The sequence below is a fragment of the Girardinichthys multiradiatus genome, chromosome Y (assembly GCF_021462225.1).
Source record: "Girardinichthys multiradiatus isolate DD_20200921_A chromosome Y, DD_fGirMul_XY1, whole genome shotgun sequence".
Taxonomy (NCBI): Eukaryota; Metazoa; Chordata; class Actinopteri; order Cyprinodontiformes; family Goodeidae; genus Girardinichthys; species Girardinichthys multiradiatus.
Genome location: NC_061818.1, coordinates 15,857,213 through 15,883,461, shown reverse-complemented (window position 1 = coordinate 15,883,461; position 26,249 = coordinate 15,857,213). Strand labels below are relative to the sequence as shown.

Genomic DNA, 26,249 nt, shown 5'->3' with positions numbered 1-26,249 from the left:
GACACCAACGTAGTAAACCCTTCAGGCCGTTCAAAAAATATTTATGATCTGACGTGCTACTTTTCAAGGGAGTAGGGGTTCAAGCAATGAAGGTTATACAGAACAGAGAACAACATACAGGTCCTTCTCAAAATATTAGCATATTGTGATAAAGTTCATTATTTTCCATAATGTAATGATGAAAATTTAACATTCAAATATTTTAGATTCATTGCACACTAACGGAAATATTTCAGGTCTTTTATTGTCTTAATACGGATGATTTTGGCAAACAGCTCATGAAAACCCAAAATTCCTATCTCACAAAATTAGCATATCATTAAAAGGGTCTCTAAACGAGCTATGAACCTAATCATCTGAATCAACGAGTTAACTCTAAACACCTGCAAAAGATTCCTGAGGCCTTTAAAACTCCCAGCCTGGTTCATCACTCAAAACCCCAATCATGGGTAAGACTGCCGACCTGACTGCTGTCCAGAAGGCCACTATTGACACCCTCAAGCAAGAGGGTAAGACACAGAAAGACATTTCTGAACGAATAGGCTGTTCCCAGAGTGCTGTATCAAGGCACCTCAGTGGGAAGTCTGTGGGAAGGAAAACGTGTGGCAGAAAACGCTGCACAACGAGAAGAGGTGACCGGACCCTGAGGAAGATTGTGGAGAAGGGCCGATTCCAGACCTTGGGGGACCTGCGGAAGCAGTGGACTGAGTCTGGAGTAGAAACATCCAGAGCCACCGTGCACAGGCGTGTGCAGGAAATGGGCTACAGGTGCCGCATTCCCCAGGTCAAGACACTTATGAACCAGAAACAGCGGCAGAAGCGCCTGACCTGGGCTACAGAGAAGCAGCACTGGACTGTTGCTCAGTGGTCCAAAGTACCTTTTTCGGATGAAAGCAAATTCTGCATTTCATTCGGAAATCAAGGTGCCAGAGTCTGGAGGAAGACTGGGGAGAAGGAAATGCCAAAATGCCAGAAGTCCAGTGTCAAGTACCCACAGTCAGTGATGGTCTGGGGTGCCGTGTCAGCTGCTGGTGTTGGTCCACTGTGTTTTATCAAGGGCAGGGTCAATGCAGCTATCTATCAGGAGATTTTGGAGCACTTCATGCTTCCATCTGCTGAAAAGCTTTATGGAGATGAAGATTTCATTTTTCAGCACGACCTGGCACCTGCTCACAGTGCTAAAACCACTGGTAAATGGTTTACTGACCATGGTATCACTGTGCTCAATTGGCCTGCCAACTCTCCTGACCTGAACCCCATAGAGAATCTGTGGGATATTGTGAAGAGAACGTTGAGAGACTCAAGACCCAACACTCTGGATGAGCTAAAGGCCGCTATCGAAGCATCCTGGGCCTCCATAAGACCTCAGCAGTGCCACAGGCTGATTGCCTCCATGCCACGCCGCATTGAAGCAGTCATTTCTGCAAAAGGATTCCCGACCAAGTATTGAGTGCATAACTGTACATGATTATTTGAAGGTTGACGTTTTTTGTATTAAAAACACTTTTCTTTTATTGGTCGGATGAAATATGCTAATTTTGTGAGATAGGAATTTTGGGTTTTCATGAGCTGTATGCCAAAATCATCCATATTAAGACAATAAAAGACCTGAAATATTTCAGTTAGTGTGCAATGAATCTAAAATATATGAATGTTAAATTTTCATCATGACATTATGGAAAATAATGAACTTTATCACAATATGCTAATATTTTGAGAAGGACCTGTAATCTCTTATCTTAGGTTGCATTATATGCTGAATAAATCTTGTAAATCCCAATATCCTGTTTTTAGGTATTATGATTTTTGCATAAACCACAAAAAATACACAGGAAGAAAGTATGTAGCAGGGTGCATTACTACATGAATCATCAAACCTATTGTATAAAAAGATATATAATCATAATAATAATAACTATAATTTTTCCATATTCTGTACAAACTGCTTAGGTAACTTGTCATGAACTAAAATTAAGTAAGTACTTTGTTTCACACTGTGAAACAACAAACACTACACGTTGGTTTGGTTTGATACAAAGGACAAAGCAATTTATGGCCATTGTTAGGTATGGTGGAGTATCTATGATGCTCTGGGCCAGTTTCTCTTCCAAAAGATCTATGAATCTTATTAGAGTGCTTGGCATCATGAACTCTCTGAATGCCATTCTGAAAAGAAAATGGGTGGTCACTGGGTGTTTAAGCAGGATAATAATCCGTACATGTTGTCAAATCTACACAGAAATGATTCATTAGACAGAAAATCTGTCTTCCTCTTTGTTCATCCTAATCCCCAGAATAAATCCGGTAGAAAACCTGTGGGCTGTGCCTAAGGGAAGAAAGCATAAGAGAGGGCAGAGAACTCTGGACAATCTACAGAGTTGTGCAAAGAGGAATGATCAAGTATCCCTCTCCACATATGCTCCAGCCTTGTAATGTGTTATATAACCCTAGTATGGAATTATGCTGTTGCAATAAAATAAAATTTATTTTAAGACTTTTTACACATCTATACCAGGGGTGTAAATAAAGTTCTATACATCTGTAATGTCCTCTTTTACTATAATAAGCAAGATGTTTTAGTATCTGGGCAGTATGACAATATGTCCTCTGTGAAGACTTGTTATCTGCTGAAGTTGTATTTGCAGAATGTGAACTGATTGGATGGAGGTACATAATTACTCAATGAATGCAACTGCAAACACTTATATGATTTTTATTGTGAAAACACAGTCTTAATGAAAAACGTTTGATTCCTGTGGATATTCTGTAAAATTTTACGTTTATAAGTTCTCTTTTGTTGCCCTGCAGTTCAGGAAAGCATTTAACATAATCGTGTATATGTATTTTTACAAACATAGACCAACAATGATAAAGTAAAAACATTGTACTTTATATTTATGGTCCACATAACATATATTTGTTACAAATACATGCCTCACTAATTGTTTTGCCAAAAGGTTACCATAATAATCTTATTAATTTTCATATATGTTTTTTCTTGGCTTTCAAAGGTGGCTTTTTCACCAGGTTTCTAGGCCTTAAATGTTTTATTATTATTATTATTATTATTATTGTTGTTGTTGATATTTTTGTTGTTGTAAAGAGATTACCATAAGGGCAAATGAACTAAACAGAAATCATAAAATCAATTATCAATTAAAAACACTGATTATTATAGATCAAATGTATCTTCAAAGCCTTGAATGAAGTGTGAATGTAATTGTAAAAATATTCATTCTGTAAGTATGTCTCATTTATTGTAGCACTGGACGTCATTTATTTATTTAATTTTTATTTTTTGCTCTAGTTTAACATGAGGACCTGATCTCTTCTGCTGCCATCTAGTGGACACATTAAATATTCAACAAAGGTGTTTTCATGTTTTGACATTTTGCTTTAAAAATACCAATGATTCCTTTCCTGCTTTGTGAGCCCTAATCAGTTTTCCTGTTGTCGGATTATTTTTTCATGCTTCCAATAAAACAAAAGAAATATTTGCAACTTATTTGAATGAGACATTTTCTCTCCCGTGTGTAACTGCATCACAGTATAAAGTAGACATAGACATGGACTTGTTCTTACAGATATCTAAATTAATTATTATTTCTAAGATGGTTTATTAATACCATGCAGTTTATTTCTTGTAAAATTCAAACACGGATTTTGCACCATTTATACACTTTCTATGAGATTACTTCCTCTGTTGCAGTTTCCTCCGTGATGAAATTGAAAAGTGTTTGTTAATGAGGTATCACTAGCCTATTTATGATGCTTATTTTCTCAGTTTTATATTTTTTGTGCAGATGAACAACAGAAAAAACAGGAAAAATATTTATAATAAAACCTTTTCCTATTATTATCAGTTAATATTTCCATCATTATAAAGTGCCAGAAACTAAATGTATGTTTTAAACTAAATATGTTTAACAACACATTTCTTTGGTTAAACGTTTTTGTCCTGGCTTGATCTGCCTGGTTTTGTATTTGTCCTGTTGTGTTTGTGTTATCCGTTTATTCATTTATTTATTTGCTTTTCTTTATCTTAAATCTTTTTGGTTGTTTTCTGTCCCCTCCATTTCTAATTTTTTCGGCCACCTTCGTGTCGTTTATTTTATTTTATTTCGTATAAAACAAAACCAATGCGCTAAATGTATCCGAATCGTATAAAATACACAATACGGGTACTTATGCTGAACTCTTTGTATGATTGAACACACATCCAAACTACATGTCCCACAATGCACTTCCTTCTTTTATTCCCATCGTTCCCCGCTGCAAATCCCCTGCACCGGTCAAGATGGCGGACAGACCAGGTAGCGTATCATGTCCTCTGCTGAATTAATCTTGATTTTATCTGTTTTCTGTGCTTTGTTATGTGTATATATAGACTGTTTCGGCTGCTGTTTTCGTTCATTTACTTCCTCGGTGGTGATTTAGTCTGCTGTGGGTGGGTTTGGACTGAAGGCCGCATTCAACACTTTGACTCGCGTCAAGGACTTTGCGCCTCGGCTGCAGCCCCATTGAAAATATGAACCTCCCCGCTGATGTAGGACGTTTAACTGGGAGGCTTTACTGTCAGAAAAAAAAATAATTTTGACTTTCCGTTTGGATGAAGTAGTTATAAGCGCTGTTTTAAACCATATGGGGGATTTGTTTGGGCTAGCGTGCACCCTAAACATACATAAACCGAATCTCAAACCAAGTAGCTCCAATTATGACCGAAAAAATCTCATTAAATGTGTTCCTACAATGTAAACACGCGAGGTCGTTGAATAATAATGGTGCGTGTCTAACTTTCTCGCCATGTCCGCTCTTTTGATCAGTTCCAGTGGTTGAGAAGCGCATGATGGATGTGAAACTGGGAGAGCTGGGAAGCTGGCTCGGAGGTCGAGACTTCACCCCGAACGGTTTCCTCGCAGCGATCCGCCGAGGTGAGCTGACCCGGACCAGACTCTGCGGAGGGTCTGCATTCCTCTGCAGGGAACCTGCCTCTGTTCTCATAAAAAATGACATGTTTAGTTCTGATTAACCTACATCTTTATGTTCTGTGCAACAATTAAAGCCGTGCATCATATTCGGTCACAGTCGGCCTTGCAGTGTCGATGTTTGCAATATTACAAGTGCAAAGGACTGCTTAGATGCAATATTTGGCATATTTCAAGTGACATGCATGTAAATTCTGCATATGAACAATACATTTGTCCTGTTGTTAGACTTTCACTGCACCTGATGCCCAAACTTGAGGTTTTTATGATATGTGGAAACTCACAAAAAGCAGGACTGACATTATGAAGAAAAACAAGAAAATGTCAGGAGAATTTGGGTTAATCGTAACTGATATAACAATATTCAGCAACATTATTGCAGTTATGTATTTACCCTGATAACATGCAGCCATAACTGCAGTGTTCCCACCTTCCTTCCTGAGTTTCAGCATCATGTTCACTTAGGTCCATGTCAGGTGTGCAGAAGAGAGTGAAAATCCATCCAACTGACCAGATGTTATTAACACAGTTTGAATCCTCGGCCTCTGAAATGTTACAACCTACCAACTATTGCATTCAAGCTATCCTTTGCAATTGCAGCATTGGACATATTGATATTTTGTGTACAGTTCAACTATATTTTTCAAATAGAAAAATCCACTATGTTGTAGATCAACTGATTATTTTGTAGGCAACCAGTTTTCCTCTAAAATTCAAAAGCTACTTTTTTTTTTTTAATCAATTTGTGTATCGCAAAAATAATATAAATTAACATTTGTGTCAAACAGCCCTCCTTTCACTCATGAGTGAAATTACACAAATTGATTCGGATGAGCTCTTCGTTTGAAACGTAAAATTAAAGATCAACATTTAAGCAAAAGGGACAAATTTCTTGTCAAAGTAAACGAACAGCAAAAATGCACAGAGCTGCGGGGTGCACCACTGATCATCTCCCAGTAATTTGTACCTCACAAACTGTCCTGCCTACTTCCTGTTTTAGATTTTCCCGTGGTAGAAGTTGGACTCTGTAGGTTTATTCAGTATCTCAGTCATTTGCTTTTCTAACATTCTCTGTGGAGACTTAAGTGTATTGTTCCCACCTGTCCCCGGTCAGGCCACGGCAGATACTACAACAAATACATCAATGTAAAGAAAGGAGGCATCGGCGGTATTGCCATGCTGCTGGCTGGATATGTTGCCATCAGCTACCTGTGGGAATACGACCACATCAGTAAGAAATATACAGTTTTGTCTCATTTGTAGCCCTATATTTATTTTGAAATATTCTCCCTTTAACTTCCTCTCATTTATCTTTCTATAGAGCACGATCGCTGGAGGAAATACCATTGAGCCTCTCCAGCAGCCATCAGAGGTTGAACCTGGATCTCCTGGCTCACCTTGCTCTTTATACCCTCAGCTACATTGTGTTAATATGAGACTGTTGTGACCAATAAAAAGTATAAATGTGGGAGAATGTTGTTTTCTTTGCAGCAACACAAAATTTGACCAAAAAAAAGCAATTTATTGGTTCAGACAATAAATCCAGACTCCATGGGTTGGCTGTGAACAAAAGAACCCCGGCTGATCCGTCCTGCCGAGACTTCATACAGATACCTCCACAGAAAGCTTCAGGTTGCCTCTGACGTCTCTCTGCTACTATTGAACATGTCACTTTGCAGCAGAATGTTGGTGCTGTCACATGGCCTGAGATGTACAGTGATAAAGTGACGGCAATGCTCTCATAAGGATGCTGTTAACAAGACCATCTGCATTTGTTTTATTCCTCTGTTTTACAAGTTGTTTGTCCAGTACAGGAAGAAAAGCTAATTCTTCCACGCCAGCCCTCTCATCTTCTGCAACAACTCTTTTCTGTCCTTAAGTCATTCTTAGGTGTTCACATTTTACCACGCGGCAGTAAACGGGAGTAGTTTGGTTTTCCGTTCACGCTGTCCGTTTTTCTGCGTGGTGCACCTCCATGGTAGGAAGCTGGAGGTCTTAGGGCTGTGGAGAACAGAGGCCTCCTGTCTTCAGCTGCTGTAACCTTATTGGTGTTTAGACCTTGAGGCTGAAGGCTATTGTCCGCTCAGGAAGGCAAGGTGACCCTTATTACATTTGTTGGCATAGTGGCCCTTCTCTCCACACTGCAGACAGATGAAAGAAAAGCTTCAGTGATTAAATGTTCAAAAGGTGTATTTGTCAGGGCTGTAAAAGGAGAAACAAGCCTTCGATTTGAATTATAAAATCCAATAAGGAAAGGTTAATCCCCAAATCAGCCATTTTAGTCCACACACTTCAATGTAGTTTATTGCAGTATATGAAAGAAAAAGGACACTACGGCACCACAGCAAATCTACTAAGACATGGCATCCACCTACATCAACAGGCTGGGCACATAGAACTAATCAGTGAAGTGACCATGAGGCCAATGTTAACTGGAGGAGCTGTAGAGGTTCACAGCTCAGGTGGGAGAATCTTTCAACAGGGCAACTATAACCTGATCAATCACAAATCTGGCCTTTATGGAAGAAAACGATTGTTGAAAGAAAGGCACAGGAAGTTCTCCAGTTTACTGCAATTCATGAAGGTGACACAACAAACATGGTGAATGGTGGTCAGATGAGATCAATCAAAATTTAACTTGTTGACCTACATGCAATGTGTGGCAGAAGACAAAAATCCAACTAAAAATCTAAACAAGTAAACACACTAGCATGCACTATTACACTACATGCTAGTAACACAAATCCAGGTCCCAGTTTTCCATATTATTTGTAAAAAAAGAAAAAACCAAGCAATTTCTTTTAACTTCACAATAAAGCACTAGTTTGCATTGGTTTATCACAGAGGTGGACAACTGCAGTCCTCAAGGGCCGGTGTCCTGCAACCTTTAGATGTGTCTCTGCTCAATCAAATGCTCATTACTAGGCCTGTGCAGAACATGACTGCATACTGAGGAGGTAATCATGCCATTTGATTCAGGTGTGTTGGACCAGGGACACACTTAAAAGTTGCAGGACACCGGCCCGTCGTGGACTGGAGTTGCCCACGCCTGGTTTATCACATAAAATACAGTTTGTTGCTTTAATCTCAAAAATTAAAAAGAGGTAAAAACTTTTACGAAGCACTGTGAGTAATCCCAATAATATTTAGTACTACAGGGAGGCATTTAATTGGAGTTGTGAGTGAAGAGAAACCTCACCTTGTAGCAGGTGACCTGGTCCAGAGGTCGAGGCCCTCTGTTGACGGTCATGTTGTTCTGCTGAATAGCAGAGTTTATGTTATTCTGTGGCCGCTGGACCGGGCTGATGTTGGTCAGCTGGATGAGAGAGTGTGATGAGCGATTGACAGTAGACACAGCCTGCAACAAAAAAACAAGCTTTGGGAATTAATAACGGAGCAGCAGACAAGGTGAAGCACATCCAACACAGCCTAATGAGTCAGAGATGAAATGACTTCATCTAATGCCTGGTTCACACAGCAAGATTTTTAAATTCTCTGTTGATTTTCAAAACCTGAAAGACCCCACACATGCTGATAAAAAAAAAAGGTTGTAGGTATAACTGGATTGGTCCTACAGTGTGTGGTGTCCAGCTACACCGCAAGCACAAAACACCAGACAGGAACAGATTTCACTCACGAACATTCAGATTTTAGATGGGAAATCTCGCAAACTCTCTCGAGATCAAACATAAGTTCAGAGTCATGACAGTGTTTCCTTAACCTCGCTTTCTGATTGGCTATACGTCACAGTCAGCAGGCTGCATTCTCGTTTGTCCTTGAGGGACCCCACATGGTAGGATATCGGGCCAAAACAATCCAACATGTTAAATATCCCCGATTTGAGGTTGCAGCAATCCCGACGTCTTCCAAGCAGACTAGATCCCTCTTAACACGCCACACACAGCAGGAATATCTATAAGATTAGCTTAAGAGCCATCACGATGATCAGGGCATGTCAGAAGGGGAAGATTGGGTCAAAAATCGGCATAAAAATCTTCCTGTGTGAACCAGGCATAAACTACACATCAGTCCAAAGGTGTTATTGCAGGCTTTCCAACATGGCTAAACAAATGAACACATCATGTTACCTTGATCTGGTTCTGTGCTTGCTGTGGCAGAGGAGGCTGTTCAGAGGTTCCCATTGGCAGCTCAAACCGAGGGCTGGAAGTACAAACAAATATGTCATTTGTTACCCATACATTAATATAACTGTCAAATATGAAAATATGTTTTATGTTTGCTCGGTTTCAATCCAAACACAATTTTATAAAATATTGGTTTTATTTAAAAGGAAAACAGATGGATATATGTAGAACTATAATAAAATGATGTACTTACTGCATAAATTTACAGGATTTTCCTTCAGGACAGAAGCCCACCAGGTAATTCACACAGATGACCCTTCTTGTGTGTCGGTGTCTGCAGTCAGGACCTGAGGCGGGAACAATGGCACAAAGTTAGACGTGAAATGTATAAAATCTAATACAGATTTCTTGGTGCCTTGCAAAATTATTCATACACAATGGACATTTTCACATTTTATGAGGATTCAACCACAACTTAAATTAATTTTCCAAGTCTTACCACTGGTTCTCAGCTGAACTCGGCTTTGATCTAAACCATTCTATTGAAACTCTTGCTGTATGTTTAAGGTGGTTTTCCTCACCAGATTCTCACACCAGAGCTGTAGATCTCTGCAGCTCATCCATAGTTACCACTGTTTTTTATTTGGCTACTTGTTTTGCTTTCCCTTCATAACTACTGCTGGCCTATCACAAAATCCCAAAAAAACACACTGAAGTTTATGGCTGCAACGTGAAAACATGTGAAATGTATCAACACTTCTCCAAGGCACAGTATGTGATAGTTCAAAGAGGAAAACCGCCCATGCTTGAGCTGGACCTCACCATGTTTACAGAAGCCTCGGTCATACCACGGACAGTCTTTGATCTTTGACTCTGGATCGATGTGCAGGAAGGGACATTCCTTGTTGCTACACTCCCCTGAGGGTTAAAACGTGCACTCATTTGCATCAGGCAGACAAATGGTTGGTGATTGACAACCACAACTCAAATACAATGACAATACACGAGGGTGAACCAACCAAATTTTGAGTAGAAGTAGCATTCAGGCATCTTGGTCATGTCGTATTCGTGGAGAAACTCGCACTGGTCTCCCTTCTTGCACAGCCCTCTGAGCCAGTGTTTACACACCACCGTCTTCTCTCCGCTGATGTGACGGAACGGACACATCCCGCCTACAAAATGCAACCCAAGGCATGACATCACGTCAGGCAGAAACAATTGCTAGCATGCATCACAACGTATTTATCCGTTACAGTTCTACTAGTAAGATCATCCATAACGTAATGACTTCACCCAGATAAACTGAAAACCACTGACAGTTTTCTCTCAACAGTATTTACAGGCAAACAATTAGATGTGCACCAATTGCAGTTTTCAGGTTGATCACCAATCTTTAAAAAGCCCGACCTACCAATTTTGATTTTGGACAATACCATCTGTCAGTCAGGCCTCTCTCATGACAGAGCAAAAGGGGATAGTGGCTGATTTTCAGACCTTTGCAGAAGTAGATAAGATCTGTATACATGTAAGAATCGGCTGATCACCCAAAATTAAGGAAATCGGGCTGATCTATCGGTGCACCGTATTTTTAACAGTAACGTTAAGCTGATTTGTAAGAAATAGGTGATTAAAGAAACCTATTTGACTGAGTTATTGATGTCCTGCTGTTTAAACTAGCAAAGGTTTTAATAGCGTTTGTGATTCCAGTCCTTATTATGGAGACCGTACCTCACTATAATAACACTATAACTTACATAACTGATGGCTTGACACAGGATTCCTACACATATTTCTTTTTTCAGACACATTTCGGTAATTCGCAGTCCGTTTTTGTACAAAAATCCCCTATAAATTAGGCACATGGTTCTAAAGAGGTCAGACTTTAATACAACCTGCCTAAAACCTGGGTTGTTTAACTGAATGAACTGGAGTTCAGACAGATCAGGAATTTCAAATAATCTCCATACTTATATTTGGACTTTGATACTCAAACCTTTGTAAAGAAAGAAAAAAATGTTTTAACCAACAACAAAAACTCTAATCAAAATGATCCAAGAAGAACTTGCAATCTAAAAATGTAACGTAACAGATCTTCTGTGAGACTTTCTGAAGTGAGCTCTTATGGGACCTGAGCTGCAAACACCACCTGCTGGAATTGTGTGTTCTGGTGCTTCTTTACCTTTCATACAAGCTCCTCTCATGAAGAACTCACAAACAGCTGACCCGGACTCTGAAAGCAGACAATCATCACACAATTAATAAAAAGCTACAGCAAACATGTGCATCCACGGCAGTTTAGTTTGGTTTCTGCTAGCTAGTTTTGTGGTTCACACAGACAGCGGCTAGTAGCGGTTAGCACCGCCACACTTACTATCCATGCCAGGGAAAGGCAGAGGCTGTGCTCCTAGCTGCTGCTCCACAGCAAACTCCACATCAAACTTGATATGGTCCACGTTGGCCAGTATCTCCTGCATGTCTGCTTCAGTTTGCAGCCACCAAGAATCCAACGACCTGTGCGTTTAGTTTTCCGTTAAGCTAACCTAAACTCGAACCTGTTAGCTAGTAACTGATCAATCTGCTAGCTAAAAGAGTTAGCTAAGGTAACCGACCAGCTAATCACTGTAAACGGTCGACGTTGCCGGGGTTTGTAGATTTAAAAAACAACTGAGAACATTAACGTGGTTCGTTTTTTTATTTATTATCGGAGTGTTTCTCATTCCGTGAGAGGAGGCGCGCACCGGATCCAGACAAAATGAATCGATCCACGAACGTTTTGCTACTAGACCACAAAAACATCCGGATGAGATGTTTGCATTTCTGGAATATTATCAAAATTCTCTAAAAGTACAGCAGTGGAAATAATTAATTTTAATGTATTTCTTCAGAGACCGTAACAGTTTTAAGTGTTGGCCCAAACTCCACTTCTTTGAAATGCATTAACATATTTTTTCTTCACTTTTTTAGCTTTAAATAAAAAAAATTAAAAAAACTTTTTATTATGAAATGCACATAAACAACCTTTCAAAGATAGATAGATAGATAGATAGATAGATAGATAGATAGATAGATAGATAGATAGATAGATAGATAGATAGATAGATAGATAGATAGAGTCTGGACTAGGTCACTCAGGAACCTTACTCTGGAGCCAGAGGTGGAATACTGCATAACCCTAAGTGCACCTGAGCATTAGGTAATAACAAGTCATTCACGTCCTCTAACCACAGACTGGTTGCCTGGACAAACTGGGTCAGAGTGTTGATTAGTCGGCTTGCGATTGGAAATGTTGTGGGTTTGATGTAGCTTCCTACTGTCACATTTCCATGTGTCCTTTCATAAGGCACTTAACCTTAAGCTGCCTACCATTCTGCATACCAGTGTATAGATGTTTATGTGACTAGGCCAGTTATAAGCTCATTGAGTAGTCAGTATGACTAGAAAAATGGCAAATAAATGGATCCTACTAACCCTGTTACTTGTGTACAAAGTATTAAATGGCTCCTCAATATGGAGGAGGTATGTTAATTTGGTATTCACTTACAAGATCACTCAGGTCCATACGCAGTGATAATTTAGTCATACCCAAGACTTTTTGTGTTTATGATCCAATGAAAGAGAATGTGCTATCCATAGATCTGAGAAAGGCCCCTACTTTAAAGTTCATAAATAAAAGCTTTCCTTTCCTCCCAAAGCTATGTTTTGGTTTTAAATATAAATGTTTATTTTTTAAGAAATTTTGTAATTGCATCTTGTTTTTTTATAAATATGTTCTAATGGTGTGGTTGTGCATAATTTTTTTTTTTTTCTTTTCTTTTTTTGATGGTTAAAAAGAGCCTCTCAGTTCATTCATTTGTACTGGGAATACTGGGTATGCTTTGGGTTATTACATTACCAAAAAAAAGCCAAGTTGTTTTTAATCTCAAAACTCATTCCTTTCAAGTTCTGTAAAATGTATTTATCATGTGATATTTCATAATTACTTATGAATTACTTGAAATTTTAACTCCACTCACTGAACAGGTCACCTGTTCATTACAAGATTGACATGCAACTGTTCACACACACCATTGTTCTCATTTTTCAGTCCTTTAGTGCCAGACTCTGAAACTTCACTGCAAAGCTAGTTGTGCTCCTAGAGGTGGCTTATTGTCATTTCTGCAGAGAAATTAAATTACAACGTTCTCGTTACCTTATCCGCAGCCATGTGTATATCTTGTAGATGTCATTAACTGACATTACACTATGTCAATAATGTCATACAGTACGACACAATTTTTGTGTCATTGCATTTGTTTTTATTTTTTTATTTGTTGATGGAAAGTGCATTGTGTTACTCTATGGACTCTATAAACTCTGACTTGACATTCATATAAAACCTGTGGATGGATGGATTTTTATTGTTAACTCATAGTGTCATAATGGGGTTTTCTTAGACTCCGAGATACACAACCACAAGGACAAAGACAGCATTTTAACAGTTTATTTAGAAACACGGATAAGAGGTCAGACTGGAACCAGGGCTGGAGCTGGTGGACAAACACGGGGTCTCTCTGAAGGAGAAAGACAGAAGCTGGTAAAGACTCTGGGTGGAAACGGAGAAACTGTGAATGTGTTCTTTTAGATGCTGACTTACAGGGTTTGAGTTCTTGGCAAGACCGGGGTAAAATAAGTGCTTCTCCACGGTGGCTTGAAGCTGACAGGCTGTGAACAGTTTTCAGAGGATGAAGCGCTTTGTTTCTTCTCTTCCAGGAATCGCCACTATGTTTGGATAGTTTTAACGTTGGAGGGGGACAGGCAGGTTGACGAGTGTTCTAAGGTGACTCCTGAGAAGCTGGGCTTGGAGTTGGAAGTAGAAAGGAGGCTCAAGGTTGAGGTGTCGAGGCTGGAGTTCAAACTCCTCTGAACGTGACACGAGTGAAAACAGAGACCAGAAAGGTTCCACAACTTCCTACAGCGAAGGGTGATCTGCAAGGCAGGTGGAGAAAAACAAGGCGATTAGAAAAACTGCTTGGAAGCAAGACTGGAGAGAAGCAGAGGACTAGCTGTTACCACAACAAGTGAGAAAACAAGCTGACGCCTCCCTCTGGGTTTCCATTCCATAAGTACCCCAGCTGATTTCTCTCAGATGAGCAACACCTGTGCAGTAGCACCTGCCAGTAATACTCTGCATAGAGAGAACACAGAGCACAAAAACACAGCCTGCATGCAGCCTGCACACAAACCACCGTAGATATGACACATACAGGTCCTTCTCAAAATATTAGCATATTGTGATAAAGTTAATTATTTTCCATAATGTAATGATGGAAATTTAACATTCATATATTTTAGATTCATTGCACACTAACTGAAATATTTCAGGTCTTTTATTGTCTTAATACGGATGATTTTGGCATACAGCTCATGAAAACCCAAAATTCCTATCTCACAAAATTAGCATATCATTAAAAGGGTCTCTAAACGAGCTATGAACCTAATCATCTGAATCAACGAGTTAACTCTAAACACCTGCAAAAGATTCCTGAGGCCTTTAAAACTCCCAGCCTGGTTCATCACTCAAAACCCCAATCATGGGTAAGACTGCCGACCTGACTGCTGTCCAGAAGGCCACTATTGACACCCTCAAGCAAGAGGGTAAGACACAGAAAGAAATTTCTGAACGGATAGGCTGTTCCCAGAGTGCTGTATCAAGGCACCTCAGTGGGAAGTCTGTGGGAAGGAAAAAGTGTGGCAGAAAACGCTGCACAACGAGAAGAGGTGACTGGATCCTGAGGAAGATTGTGGAGAAGGGCCGATTCCAGACCTTGGGGGACCTGCGGAAGCAGTGGACTGAGTCTGGAGTAGAAACATCCAGAGCCACCGTGCACAGGCGTGTGCAGGAAATGGGCTACAGGTGCCGCATTCCCCAGGTCAAGCCACTTTTGAACCAGAAACAGTGGCAGAAGCGCCTGACCTGGGCTACAGAGAAGCAGCACTGGACTGTTGCTCAGTGGTCCAAATTACTTTTTTCGGATGAAAGCAAATTCTGCATGTCATTCGGAAATCAAGGTGCCAGAGTCTGGAGGAAGACTGGGGAGAAGGAAATGCCAAAATGCCAGAAGTCCAGTGTCAAGTTCCCACAGTCAGTGATGGTCTGGGGTGCCGTGTCAGCTGCTGGTGTTGGTCCACTGTGTTTTATCAAGGGCAGGGTCAATGCAGCTAGCTATCAGGAGATTTTGGAGCACTTCATGCTTCCATCTGCTGAAAAGCTTTATGGAGATGAAGATTTCATTTTTCAGCACGACCTGGCACCTGCTCACAGTGCCAAAACCACTGGTAAATGGTTTACTGACCATGGTATCACTGTGCTCAATTGGCCTGCCAACTCTCCTGACCTGAACCCCATAAGAATCTGTGGGATATTGTGAAGAGAACGTTGAGAGACTCAAGACCCAACACTCTGGATGAGCTAAAGGCCGCTATCGAAGCATCCTGGACCTCCATAAGACCTCAGCAGTGCCACAGGCTGATTGCCTCCATGCCACGCCGCATTGAAGCAGTCATTTCTGCAAATGGATTCCCGTCCAAGTATTGAGTGCATAACTGTACATGATTATTTGAAGGTTGACGTTTTTTGTATTAAAAACACTTTTCTTTTATTGGTCGGATGAAATATGCTAATTTTGTGAGATAGGAATTTGGGGTTTTCATGAGCTGTATGCCAAAATCATCCGTATTAAGACAATAAAAGACCTGAAATATTTCAGTTAGTGTGCAATGAATCTAAAATATATGAATGTTAAATTTTCATCATGACATTATGGAAAATAATGAACTTTATCACAATATGCTAATATTTTGAGAAGGACCTGTAGTGTCATTTATCAATATGGACGTTTCCTTTACAATTAAGCTGCTTGAGTAAGTGGTTGCATAAACATTTTCCACTGGGTGACCAACGTGACTACCTTTTTTTTTAGCTTTAGTTTGTAAGAATATGTTTTAAAGTGCTCTTAATCCCATTTGTTACAGCTAAGATCAGAAAGTAACTGAAAACTCTGGAAATTCAGTCAGTCAGTCATTTTCTACCACTTATTCCATAGTGGGTCGCGGGGAAGCTGGTGTCTATCTCCAGCAGTCAATGGGCGAGAGGCAGGGTACACCCAGGACAGGTCACCAGTCCATCACAGGGCAACACACAAACAACCACGCACACACTCATTCATACACCTAAGGGCAATTTAGAGTTACCAATTAACCTAACAGGCATGTCTTTGGACTGTGGGAGGAAGCCGGAGTACCCGGTGAGAACCCACGCATGCATGGGGAGAACATGCAAACTCCATGCAGAAAGACCCCCGGCCAGGAATCAAACCCAGGACCTTCTTGCTGCAAGGCAACAGTGCAACTGCACCACCGTGCAGCCCAACTCTGGAAATTAATTATCATAATTAAATAGGTGAGCCAAGATCAAAACTACAGTTAAACAGTGTGATTCATATTGTAATGAATTGGTATTGATATTTTTGCATTAAATGTGGTCCTTTTGAAACTGGACTTTTTTTCCTATGAATTCTTCTGACTTGACATATTTCTCTAAATTTAAATGTTGCAACATAAGTACTGTAGAAATGCATTAACCATTGTTTGATTCATTTTAATATAAATTATTGCAAAGATTTTGGTTTATGAAATTCTATTATATTTTTTTTACATTCAGAATGGTCATTTATGAATCTTACATTGCATTATACACTGAAACAACTTGTCAAGGCATCATAAATGTCAAAACAATACATCAGCAGTGATTTACAAGAGTATTACAGTTATTTCTTTATGTTAAGCTACAGTGACAAACACCCTGGCTACAACAACAAAGCTTGTAACTATACCAAGTAAATAAGATATCAGCAAAGAAGATTTTGTATTGGATCCCGTTCCAGTAATTGCTTTGAATCCTGTTTGGGCCAGTTGACTCTTATGAATTACGACAGAGACCCTTGATCAAACCAAAACAAATCCCACTGATATCCTGCTGGTAAACATTATGTAGTGCAGTCATGTTACCCAGTCTCCCTACAGTAGACTATGAATAGATTATAAAATGTAATTTAAATAATTGGCAAAGAGGTAAAAAAAACCTCATCCTGGTGGCTATGAATTGACAAATGGTCGTTCCAAAATGTCCCATGCTAGATGTCCTATCCTAGTTACTTTTTGTTCCTGAAAAGAAATCGGGTATGAAATAAATGAGGAACAAAACAGCATAGAAAGATAACAAATAGTGAAATGCCATAACAACCAGCTCCTAGTTGTCTCTGAATTTGCCCACTGCCATCCCAACCCAATTTCTTACCCACATATTGCCAAACAACCAAAACTACAAAGGTGCAAAATGGCGAAGAAATGACCACCACCTGTTTTAAAGACATAAACAAATCTCTCGGTTTGAGCAGTAAGCAGTAACAATGCCCGAGTGTTTACTCTCTATAGCTCAGGAAGGCCAGGCATGGGGAACTGCCCAGTGAAAGCCTCCACCTCAGCTCTGATCTCAGCGACTCGCTGCTGGAACTTCACCCCCTGAGCCAATGCCTGGATGAACTCCATCAGGGTGGCCTTGGGGTCCAAACTTCCCTGTACTTCCAAAGTAAGCTCAATGCCTGCAGGAGAAAGCACACCAAATCATTTCCGCAAAATATTTTTGTTTAGGTGGAAGTCTCTGTCTTTTGGTAACTAATGCAAAAACAACCTGTTTTCAAAGCTTACCTCTATGAATAAAATGTGCCACTTTCTTGAAGTCTTCCTCCTTCAAACCTCTGGAGGTCAGAGCTGGAGAACCAAACCTCAGACCATTTGGAAGCAAAGCACTCTTTGCACCTGTTGAAAAATATGTTTAATGTAAACATGAGCACAATTTTATAAACACTTCATCTTAAAATTTCTCTGAAGAAAATAACATTTGAAAACTGTTACAAAAAGATCGTTGCATAAAATAAATAAGACTGTTTGTCTATTGCCTCTGCACAGTAGTCTAGCCTCTTGGCTTTGCCTACTACCATCTCACAAAGTGCTACTGTGGACCAGATTGTCTTCAGAGCATCCTTGCAACAATCTGGCCATGTCAAAATCATAAAATGCCCTTTCAAGGTCTTTTAAAGGACATTAAAGCAGTATTATGCTGGGACCATTATAGGGACCAATAATCTAACCTACACTACTTCAGCTGGATACCTTGGGATCCTTAGCTACAAGACTGCAAACCACAAATAGAAGAAGGGAATTAAAGCCAACATGGCAGGAGACTAGCCAGCTGTCAGACCATCATAAAGGTTCAATAAAAAATAATTGTCCAAGAAAAAACTGGAATTTATTCATAAATGAATAAATATTTAGGGTGAGACTAAAAAGGAAAATAGAAATGGGGAAAGGAAATATCACGTGAAAGTATTGCATTTAGACTTCTCTAGGCCCTAACAGCATTTACACCAAATGTCAAGGGAAACGGACCCATATAGCAGCACAGAAATGCACTACAACACTGGAGAGTGAGAGCTTCCAGCCATTAAGCTAGCTTTCAGCAGGGGTGTCAAACTCCAGTCCTCGAGGGCCGGTGTCCTGCAACTTTTAGATGTGTCCCCTGGTCCAACACGCCTGAATCAAATGGCTGAATTACCTGGTCAATGTGCAGTCTAGTTCTACAGCTAATGACCTAATTATTTGACTCAGGTGTGGTGACGCAAAGGCACATCTAAAAGTAGCAGGGCACTAGCCCTGGAGGCCTGGAGTTTGACACCTGTGCTTTAGAAGAGCAACCAGTCATCATCTGAACTGATCACACAAACCTCTCCTATGTACGATCATCTAAAGGTTCATATTTTCGTCAGTCACGTTGGTCACTGCTCTTTCCTCGTTCCAACTTCACTATCACATAACGCCCAGGATCCAGGAACATTAAGCTTGACGCTCTCTTCCGACAGTTCTCATCCGAAGATGCAACCGATTAACCAGAACACATCCTCCTTCAGTCTTGAACAATTGCGGCTCTCTCTTGGGAGCCAATTCCAATCCTCTCTTCAGAATGGGCCAGATCATTCCTCCCAGACGTCTCTATGTACCTTTACCTAATCCATTAGGCTCATTAATTTATGTGGCCTTCTTTTAACACCCTCCACGTTAAACTTCCATCTCAACCCCACATTCACCTAAATTTTCTGTTTCCCAAATCAAACCTGTTCTTTCCAGCTCCTTGTGCCATCCAGCCAAACCCCCTCAAGATCCCTTCCGGGATTCTCCTCACTGCTCCTGAAATCAGCCTCTTAGATCACTTAGCAACTTACCACACGCTCAACTGCCTGTTCATCCTTCTACGCTTACCCGCTCCTCCATCGCCATTCCTAGAAAAAGTCACAATTCACCCCCGCCTGCCAATCTCAGGCTCTATGGATTTACTCACCTACTCCTGAACCTTCTCCATCACCGCTAACAGTAAGAATCTATCTGCAACATATTTTCATCATTCATTCTTTGAGCAATAACCACTTGCCTCTCCTCCTCAGTGCCAAACCAGAACCTTGCTGGAAAGCCAGAAGACCCATTCATCTTTATATAGTTCTCAATAAACCATTCAAACCTTCCTGTTGTCTCTGTAATTGTTGCCAGCACTAGAGTCGTATTCAAAGCTATCATGACAATAATGAATAATCCCAACTGGGGTCCAAAAAGATATTCATATCAACAACAGAAGGTACTGAACGAAAATATTCTAGGAATTTCACAGGCAAATGGCAAAGAATGAATAACACTATGATGTTAGCCACAGTCAAGTACCTGCCGCAGTAAAAGGTAAGACAGTACTTCACAACTTCAACACCTTGATACTGTACACTATGCGAAAGAAGAAAGATCAAGGCTTTGTGAGTGTCCAAGCCACCATCTTGAATGAAACACCAAAGTTACTGGGGTACATCTGGAGGATCGCCCAAGACACTACAGTTAATGGAACCTTACCAATAACTTCAGAGAACCTCACTTTAAAAAATAAAGGGAGCTAACCTTTTCAGGCTTTCACAGGTTGTCAGTAAAACTTGGTGCCCAAACTCGGATGGTAGGTATTATAATGATGGTAAGCATGTCTGTCATCAGTTGTTGGGATAGAAAATTCTTGTTGCAAACATTGTAACACTAGATCAGAAGTTGTTTATTAATCCAGATACTTGGTTTTAATAATTACCATAGGTTCCATGTCCACTGTATTCAGCAACTTTCATAGTGGTTGTTTAAGCCCTGCTTAAGTTCATAAACACTTTCTGTTGTCACAGTAACCTCCTTCTTATCATAATATTGTGGTTTCTCATGGTTGTTAATTTGGGTGACATCTGAGGCAACAATACTTCCTTTACGTCTCTCTAACTTATTGTATCACTAATGTTGCCCTTAGTCTTACCATTGGCAGCCCATCTTAAACATAGTATATATAGTCACCTACAGAATACCTAGACATGTGTTCTTGTTGCAAGAAATAGCACAGGCCTGCAGGACCTTCTCTGCTCGTCCTCCATCAGTTCCTTTATTACGCAAGTTCAACAGGATTAGATGGTTGTCAGAACCACCTGCACAGGTAGCAACAGAGAGCAAAAAAAGACATAGGAGAGAGAAACCCCAGCTATGAACTCCTTTCACATACATTACTCACAATAATAGAAAATGTATTGTCTTAGCCAGGGGTGCCCAAGTCTAGTCCTTGTGAGTTACTATCCAACAACTTTTAGATGCATCTAAAGGTTGCAGGATAGTAGCTCTTGAGGATTGGAATTGAGGACCCCTAATTTGAACAATTAAATGAAAGTACATTTGATTTTTTAGAAGTGTTTATTCATTAATGTTAAAACAATTTCTTTTTGAATATTTCTAATTAGCCTAAGATAAGTTATGCATGGGACACCTACCAGTGACAATTTTGTAACCGAGGTTTATAAGGGTGCTGGATAGAGCTTTGCAGTTAGCGAGAACCTGCAACTGGTAAGCCTTGAACTCTGGTGTCATGGCTTGTTTGAGAGCAACAGCAACACCTGGCAGTGACAGACACACCTCACTGACACTGATGCTGCTGTAAATCCAAAGATGTCAAGATGAAAGCCAAATGATAATAATTATTGTACCTGCAATAGCATTGTTGTGTGGTCCTCCCTGCAGCCCTGGAAACACAGCCTGGTTGATCAAAAACTCCAAGTTGTACAGAGTCTGCTTTCCTTTGGTGTCCACACTCCGTATGCCTTATGGAGAAAACAAAGTCCATTAGGGAAACATAAAAAACTTTATGAATGAACATGGGCAGAGAGGTATCATGACAATATTAAAGGTGCATCAGATATATGTTTTAGAAAAGTTTCAGGGTTCTTTCCCACCTTTCCGATAAAAGATAAGTCCTCCACGGCAGCCTCGCAAACTTTTGTGAGTTGTTGTTGTAACTATGTCACAATCCTCAAAGGGTGAGGGCACCACTCCAGCAGCCACTAATCCGCCAATATGTGCCATGTCTCCCATCAGATATGCACCATTCTCATTGGCAATCTGTTTCAAACGGGCGTAGTCAAGGTTACGGGAATAACACGTTGTTCCTTAAAATGTGGAGCGAAAAAAGTAAAGTAGTTATTTTGATGTACTAACACAACAGAGGGTGTATAATCTGTATGTGTTTGTGCAATAAAGTACCTGCAATGATGAGTTTGGGGTGGAAGAGTCGTGCATTTTCTTGCAGTTTATCATAATCAATGTAGCCAGTTTCTGGATTCACCTAGGAACAATTTCAGAAAACCCTCAGCTTAAGATACATAAATCATCTGCCTTTAATTTACATACTGAATTAATATTTATTTTAGAGAAAATTGTACTATTTATATAACACCTGATGACCGTCCGAACATGAAAACTGACCTGGAAATTCTTCAAAGAACAGCGATATGGCATCAAAACAGGTCATCACAATTATAAGCACATCCAAAATGGACAGGGGTTGATTGAAAGCTACAATGAAACTTAGTCAAATGGTGTTTTTGTCTTATTTTAGAACTGGAAAACCTACGAATAACAATACTACAATACATAAACCATCATTGTTGTTTCCTGTTTTTTAAAGCTGCAACAGCTACAACAGATAGCTGTGGTGGTTAATAGGCAGATTGTTGCCCCCTGACAGGACAAAACACCTGCACATCCACAGATTGGGTTGTTAAAGATGTCAATAACTGGTTTCTCCAAAGTTTCCTTGTTATGATTCTGGCCCGTCTGCCTGCTCTGGACTCATGCAATCAACTCATCTGCTTCATCTGTCTGCTGCTGCGTTGCTGTGCAATCACCATCATGCCACACACCTGTGGAGCTGCAGTTATATACAGCCCTCTGACAGGCAGACGGTGCCAGATTTTCAAAAACGTTTGTGTAGTTATCTGGCGTTTCTTCCTGACTGATCATGTTCTCTGAATTTGCCTTGCCTCAGGGATTTTGCCTGCCTGCCTGCCTGCCCCTTGTCTGACAGATTGGATTTCTGGATTTTGACTCTGTTTTCTGCCTCTGGTTTCATGCTTCTGCCTGCCCCTTGTCTGACGCCTCTAGCCCTGGAATTCGACCCTGTTTCTGTCCCTGGATTTACGCCCCAGCCTAACCACTGGTTTATTCAGCCTGAGCCCGCTTGGCTCTTAAGTCTGCCTGGAATTATTGTCAAGAGGACAATCGCAGCTCTCTGTGTTCCTGTCAGTTTCAGCTGATTCCCCGGAGGATTTGAATCGGTCAGCAATCCAACTTCAGTCGGTCGGACGCTTCCTCATTAACTGTCTGGATCACTTCCTCCTCTGGATTCTGTTTCTCATCTCCAGACTGAGAAGGTTAGTGGCTTTATCTAACTCCTTGCAAATCCTGAGTTTTATTCAGCCACTAACTAGTCTCTCTGTCCTCAGTGGTTCCTGGAAGCTGACTGCTGTTCTCCTGCTCTCTGATCCTGAGTTTCTGAATAAACCTATTAACTTATCACTTTGTGCTTGGCTGAATTTGGGTTCTCTGTCTCTGGTCATGAAATTCCTGCTGCAAAATCACAAGACGGTCGACATTTTTCTCTGGGTCTGAGCCAAATAAAGGAGTGTCTGACAGCATCTGCTTTGTTTAAACTTTTACCATATGCCACATAAATTTACCTTTTATTGCTAAAATGAAGTATTCAGGTGGCAGATTTCAGAGAAAGGGGAGTGCTGGTTTACATCAGAGTAACGATGTCTGTCTGAGTAACAACAGAAGTAGAAATTGTAATCTACGCAAATGCTGTCATTTTGGAGTAGTTTTTAAGCCTCCCCTTAAAACCCTACAGTTCTATTGCTTCTCCTGCAATTTATCACTACCAAACTGAATGCATTGAGATTTAGGTGCCTTTTGTGACCATGGTTACAAAATTATGGTGTCAGATTTGGATTGATTGCATTTTGTAATGGTTCTGGTCAAAGCTTTTAATGGAGCAGCATTGGAATCTGTGGAAGACATGCTTAGAGTATTGAAGTCTACTTATGTAACCCTTCTTCAGCTTGTACTCCATCCAAGTATGTATCCCACAATTGATTAAATCATTAAACCTTTTTTCTGGGTATTCAACTGACCATCCTTTAAAAGATTACTGTGTCTCAAACCTTGTATGGCATAGTTTCAAAAAAGATGGATGTTGCTGAGATTTTCTTATCGGTCATGAAGCCATGCGATGGGTGGCCCCCATCAGCAATGTCCAGGCCCATGATCCTACCATGTGGTTCCACCACAGCCATGTAAACCGCAAAGTTAGCAGGGGAACCTTACATAGAAACATGGAGATGTGTGAAGATAGCATAACAAATTTGAGAGGCAAGTTTTTTAGGATTTCATACCTGAGTATGGCCGCACATTAACTCCCCATTTCTCAGAGTCCAAACCAAAGGCCTCCAGGGCCCTCCTCTGACAAAGTGTCTCCAGTTCATCATTATACTCCAAACCATTGTAGTAGTAGCTAAACAGATGCAATACACCTATATTTATTAAAGAATATGCATGATAAAATAGTATCCATTACTACATTGGATCCATTGTATCATAAGGTACAGTCAAGCTTCCAAAAACTGGAACAAGAAATGTACCTCTGACCAGGAAACCCTCTAGAGTACTTGTTGGTCAAACAGGAGCCAAGAGCCTCGAGAACAGCTCTGCTGGTAAAGTTCTCAGATGCTAGCAGCTCCAGACCATACATCTGCTTGTGCTTCTCCTTTTTTATAATAGAAAACACCTGAAACACAAACCCTGTCTGACTTAGGGATTGTTGAGGCAATTTTACAAATCATATGTAGCAATATTTATCTCATTTATAAAGAAATAGACAGTCTTCCAAAAATCCTGTGAAAACAAACCTCTAAGTCGCTGAGAGCCAGAGGCTCCACCATTATTTTCTTCTGTGACTCCCACCCTTCTTCACTTACAGTGTGGCCATTTGATTGAGACATAGTTGCTAATTCTCTGGTCACAAAGGGAAGAAATCTAAACAAGTAAAATGTAATCTCTTTAATCAAAGAAATACATGAAAATCTTACAGACACTCAAATACTTTTGTTAAAACACCACCTGAGCTGTCTAAAGAAATCAGTACAAATTTGTTAGGGTTCTTGTGTGCATGTTAGATCCTTTGTGGTCTTAGATTGCTACTAAAACAAATTGGCCTTTAGGTAGATCCCATAGTAAAGTACAACTCCAGATATTTCCTTTGCAATTTTTAGGAAATCTTTATTGCTCATGAAGCCTCATCAGTTAGCCTTTAATAATAAGGGTTACAAAATGCAAAGCCTGGTTTGCTCTAGATGATTCTAGGTGATCAATTGTCCTTCCTTGTTTGGGATAGCATCCAGTTTTTTATCTCTTGTCCCTCAAACAAATCAAAATGATGCCATTTAAATGGTTGCATTTTTGCAAACCCCATCTCCCAATGACAAAAGGTTTCTATGACTTTGCTTACACCTAAGTCATGTGTATAAACCAGTAAAGTCTCATCAAATGGATGTTTAATGAAGAATCCTCTAACTCCCCTTATTGACAACAACTTGCACTTCTTCGCGCCCATCTGGGAGCATATTTGAATGTCTGGCTGTTTTTAGACTGTTGGAGGACATCAAAAGAAAGCCACACAATCAGGGATAGTTTTATCAATACCAGAGTCTTCCCATGGGATTTAACAGCCCCACATCTTCAATAAAGTTCTGAAAGACGATCTAGAGGCCATAGGCTAAATATTGAACAGTGTTATGTGTATAACATTATCATTTGCACTCCAGACAGGGAAACATGTCACAAGGATTCAATTAGGTTACTGCAGGTCTTGGTACAAAAGGGTCACAAGATTTCTCAGAAAAAGTTAGAATATGTTAAGGAGCAAGTGGGTAATTTGGGACAATTAATAACTAAGGAACATCAGAGCATTTTATATAGCCACCTGGAAGCTATTTGAAAGGCACCAAAGCCCAGGACAGTTAGATATATTATGATGTTTCTTGGTATTGCTGCCTATTCTTCTGCATGGGTAGAAGATTACACTAAATTAACAGGGAATTTGAAAACTATTATCAGAGATAGGGAATAGTCGCTTGCACTGTTAACTAACCTGAATACCAGATGGCTGTCTGACATTTGTAGCACTGAAGCAGAGGCTACAGGAGGCACCAAAGTTAGCATTGCCTAATTATTCCAAGAACGTTGAGTTATACAGGTCCTTCTCAAAATATTAGCATATTGTGATAAAGTTAATTATTTTCCATAATGTCGTGATGAAAATTTAACATTCATATATTTTAGATTCATTGCACACTAACTGAAATATTTCAGGTCTTTTATTGTCTTAATATGGATGATTTTGGCATACAGCTCATGAAAACCCAAAATTCCTATCTCACAAAATTAGCATATTTCATCCGACCAATAAAAGAAAAGTGTTTTTAATACAAAAAACGTCAACCTTCAAATAATCATGTACAGTTATGCACTCAATACTTGGTTGGGAATCCTTTTGCAGAAATGACTGCTTCAATGTGGCGTGGCATGGAGGCAATCAGCCTGTGGCACTGCTGAGGTCTTATGGAGGCCCAGGATGCTTCGATAGCGGCCTTTAGCTCATCCAGAGTGTTGGGTCTTGAGTCTCTCAACGTTCTCT

The 26,249-nt window shown here is 40.1% G+C and overlaps 3 protein-coding genes and 2 long non-coding RNA genes across 5 annotated transcripts in view; 3 read left to right on the top strand and 2 right to left on the bottom strand.

Moving 5' to 3' along the window:
• LOC124863693 overlaps nt 1–3,470 on the top strand; it is a 19,612-nt gene extending 16,142 nt beyond the window's left edge. The window contains exon 3 of the long non-coding RNA XR_007037189.1: nt 3,308–3,470. This is a non-coding gene — a long non-coding RNA (uncharacterized LOC124863693). The remainder of the gene's footprint in view (nt 1–3,307) is intronic.
• Nucleotides 3,471–4,282: 812 nt separating this feature from the next.
• On the top strand, nt 4,283–6,453 carry LOC124863692 (ATP synthase subunit f, mitochondrial-like). The gene is made up of 4 exons (XM_047358121.1): nt 4,283–4,313; nt 4,824–4,931; nt 6,100–6,216; nt 6,307–6,453. The coding sequence occupies exons 1-4, from the start codon at nt 4,298–4,300 to the stop codon at nt 6,333–6,335; spliced, it is 270 nt and encodes an 89-aa protein (XP_047214077.1). The 5' UTR covers nt 4,283–4,297; the 3' UTR covers nt 6,336–6,453.
• Nucleotides 6,454–6,486: 33 nt separating this feature from the next.
• LOC124863690 (cleavage and polyadenylation specificity factor subunit 4-like) lies at nt 6,487–11,834 on the bottom strand. The gene is made up of 8 exons (XM_047358120.1): nt 11,442–11,834; nt 11,250–11,300; nt 10,090–10,242; nt 9,893–9,988; nt 9,324–9,417; nt 9,074–9,146; nt 8,185–8,343; nt 6,487–7,126 (listed from the first exon to the last, which is right to left on the bottom strand). Exons 1-8 carry the CDS (start codon nt 11,542–11,544, stop codon nt 7,058–7,060), a joined length of 798 nt encoding a protein of 265 aa, XP_047214076.1. The 5' UTR covers nt 11,545–11,834; the 3' UTR covers nt 6,487–7,057.
• Nucleotides 11,835–16,728: 4,894 nt separating this feature from the next.
• On the bottom strand, nt 16,729–24,018 carry LOC124864501 (serine hydroxymethyltransferase, cytosolic-like). Its single transcript, XM_047359306.1, has 8 exons — nt 23,719–24,018; nt 21,761–21,842; nt 21,454–21,666; nt 21,208–21,321; nt 20,995–21,117; nt 20,542–20,658; nt 17,816–17,926; nt 16,729–17,709 (listed from the first exon to the last, which is right to left on the bottom strand). The coding sequence occupies exons 1-8, from the start codon at nt 23,848–23,850 to the stop codon at nt 17,537–17,539; spliced, it is 1,065 nt and encodes a 354-aa protein (XP_047215262.1). The 5' UTR covers nt 23,851–24,018; the 3' UTR covers nt 16,729–17,536.
• On the top strand, nt 22,675–23,668 carry LOC124864075. Its single transcript, XR_007037256.1, has 2 exons — nt 22,675–22,929; nt 23,002–23,668. It is a non-coding gene; the product is annotated as an uncharacterized LOC124864075 (long non-coding RNA).
• Nucleotides 24,019–26,249: the final 2,231 nt, after the last annotated feature.

Excerpts from the sequence above, each read along its gene's own strand:
- LOC124863692 (XM_047358121.1), top strand. Across the intron at positions 4,932-6,099 it reads CCTCGCAGCGATCCGCCGAG|GCCACGGCAGATACTACAAC; the intron begins GTGAGCTGACCC and ends GTCCCCGGTCAG. Across the intron at positions 6,217-6,306 it reads GTGGGAATACGACCACATCA|AGCACGATCGCTGGAGGAAA; the intron begins GTAAGAAATATA and ends ATCTTTCTATAG.
- LOC124863690 (XM_047358120.1), bottom strand. The coding sequence starts at position 11,544 with ATGCAGGAGATACTGGCCAACGTGGACCATATCAAGTTTGATGTGGAG. Across the intron at positions 8,344-9,073 it reads AAGCACAGAACCAGATCAAG|GCTGTGTCTACTGTCAATCG; the intron begins GTAACATGATGT and ends TTTTTGTTGCAG. Across the intron at positions 7,127-8,184 it reads ACCAGGTCACCTGCTACAAG|TGTGGAGAGAAGGGCCACTA; the intron begins GTGAGGTTTCTC and ends ATCTGTCTGCAG.
- LOC124864501 (XM_047359306.1), bottom strand. The coding sequence starts at position 23,850 with ATGGCTGTGGTGGAACCACATGGTAGGATCATGGGCCTGGACATTGCT. Across the intron at positions 21,118-21,207 it reads ACACAACAATGCTATTGCAG|GTGTTGCTGTTGCTCTCAAA; the intron begins GTACAATAATTA and ends TGTCACTGCCAG. Across the intron at positions 20,659-20,994 it reads CGGTTACAAAATTGTCACTG|GTGGTTCTGACAACCATCTA; the intron begins GTAGGTGTCCCA and ends CTACCTGTGCAG.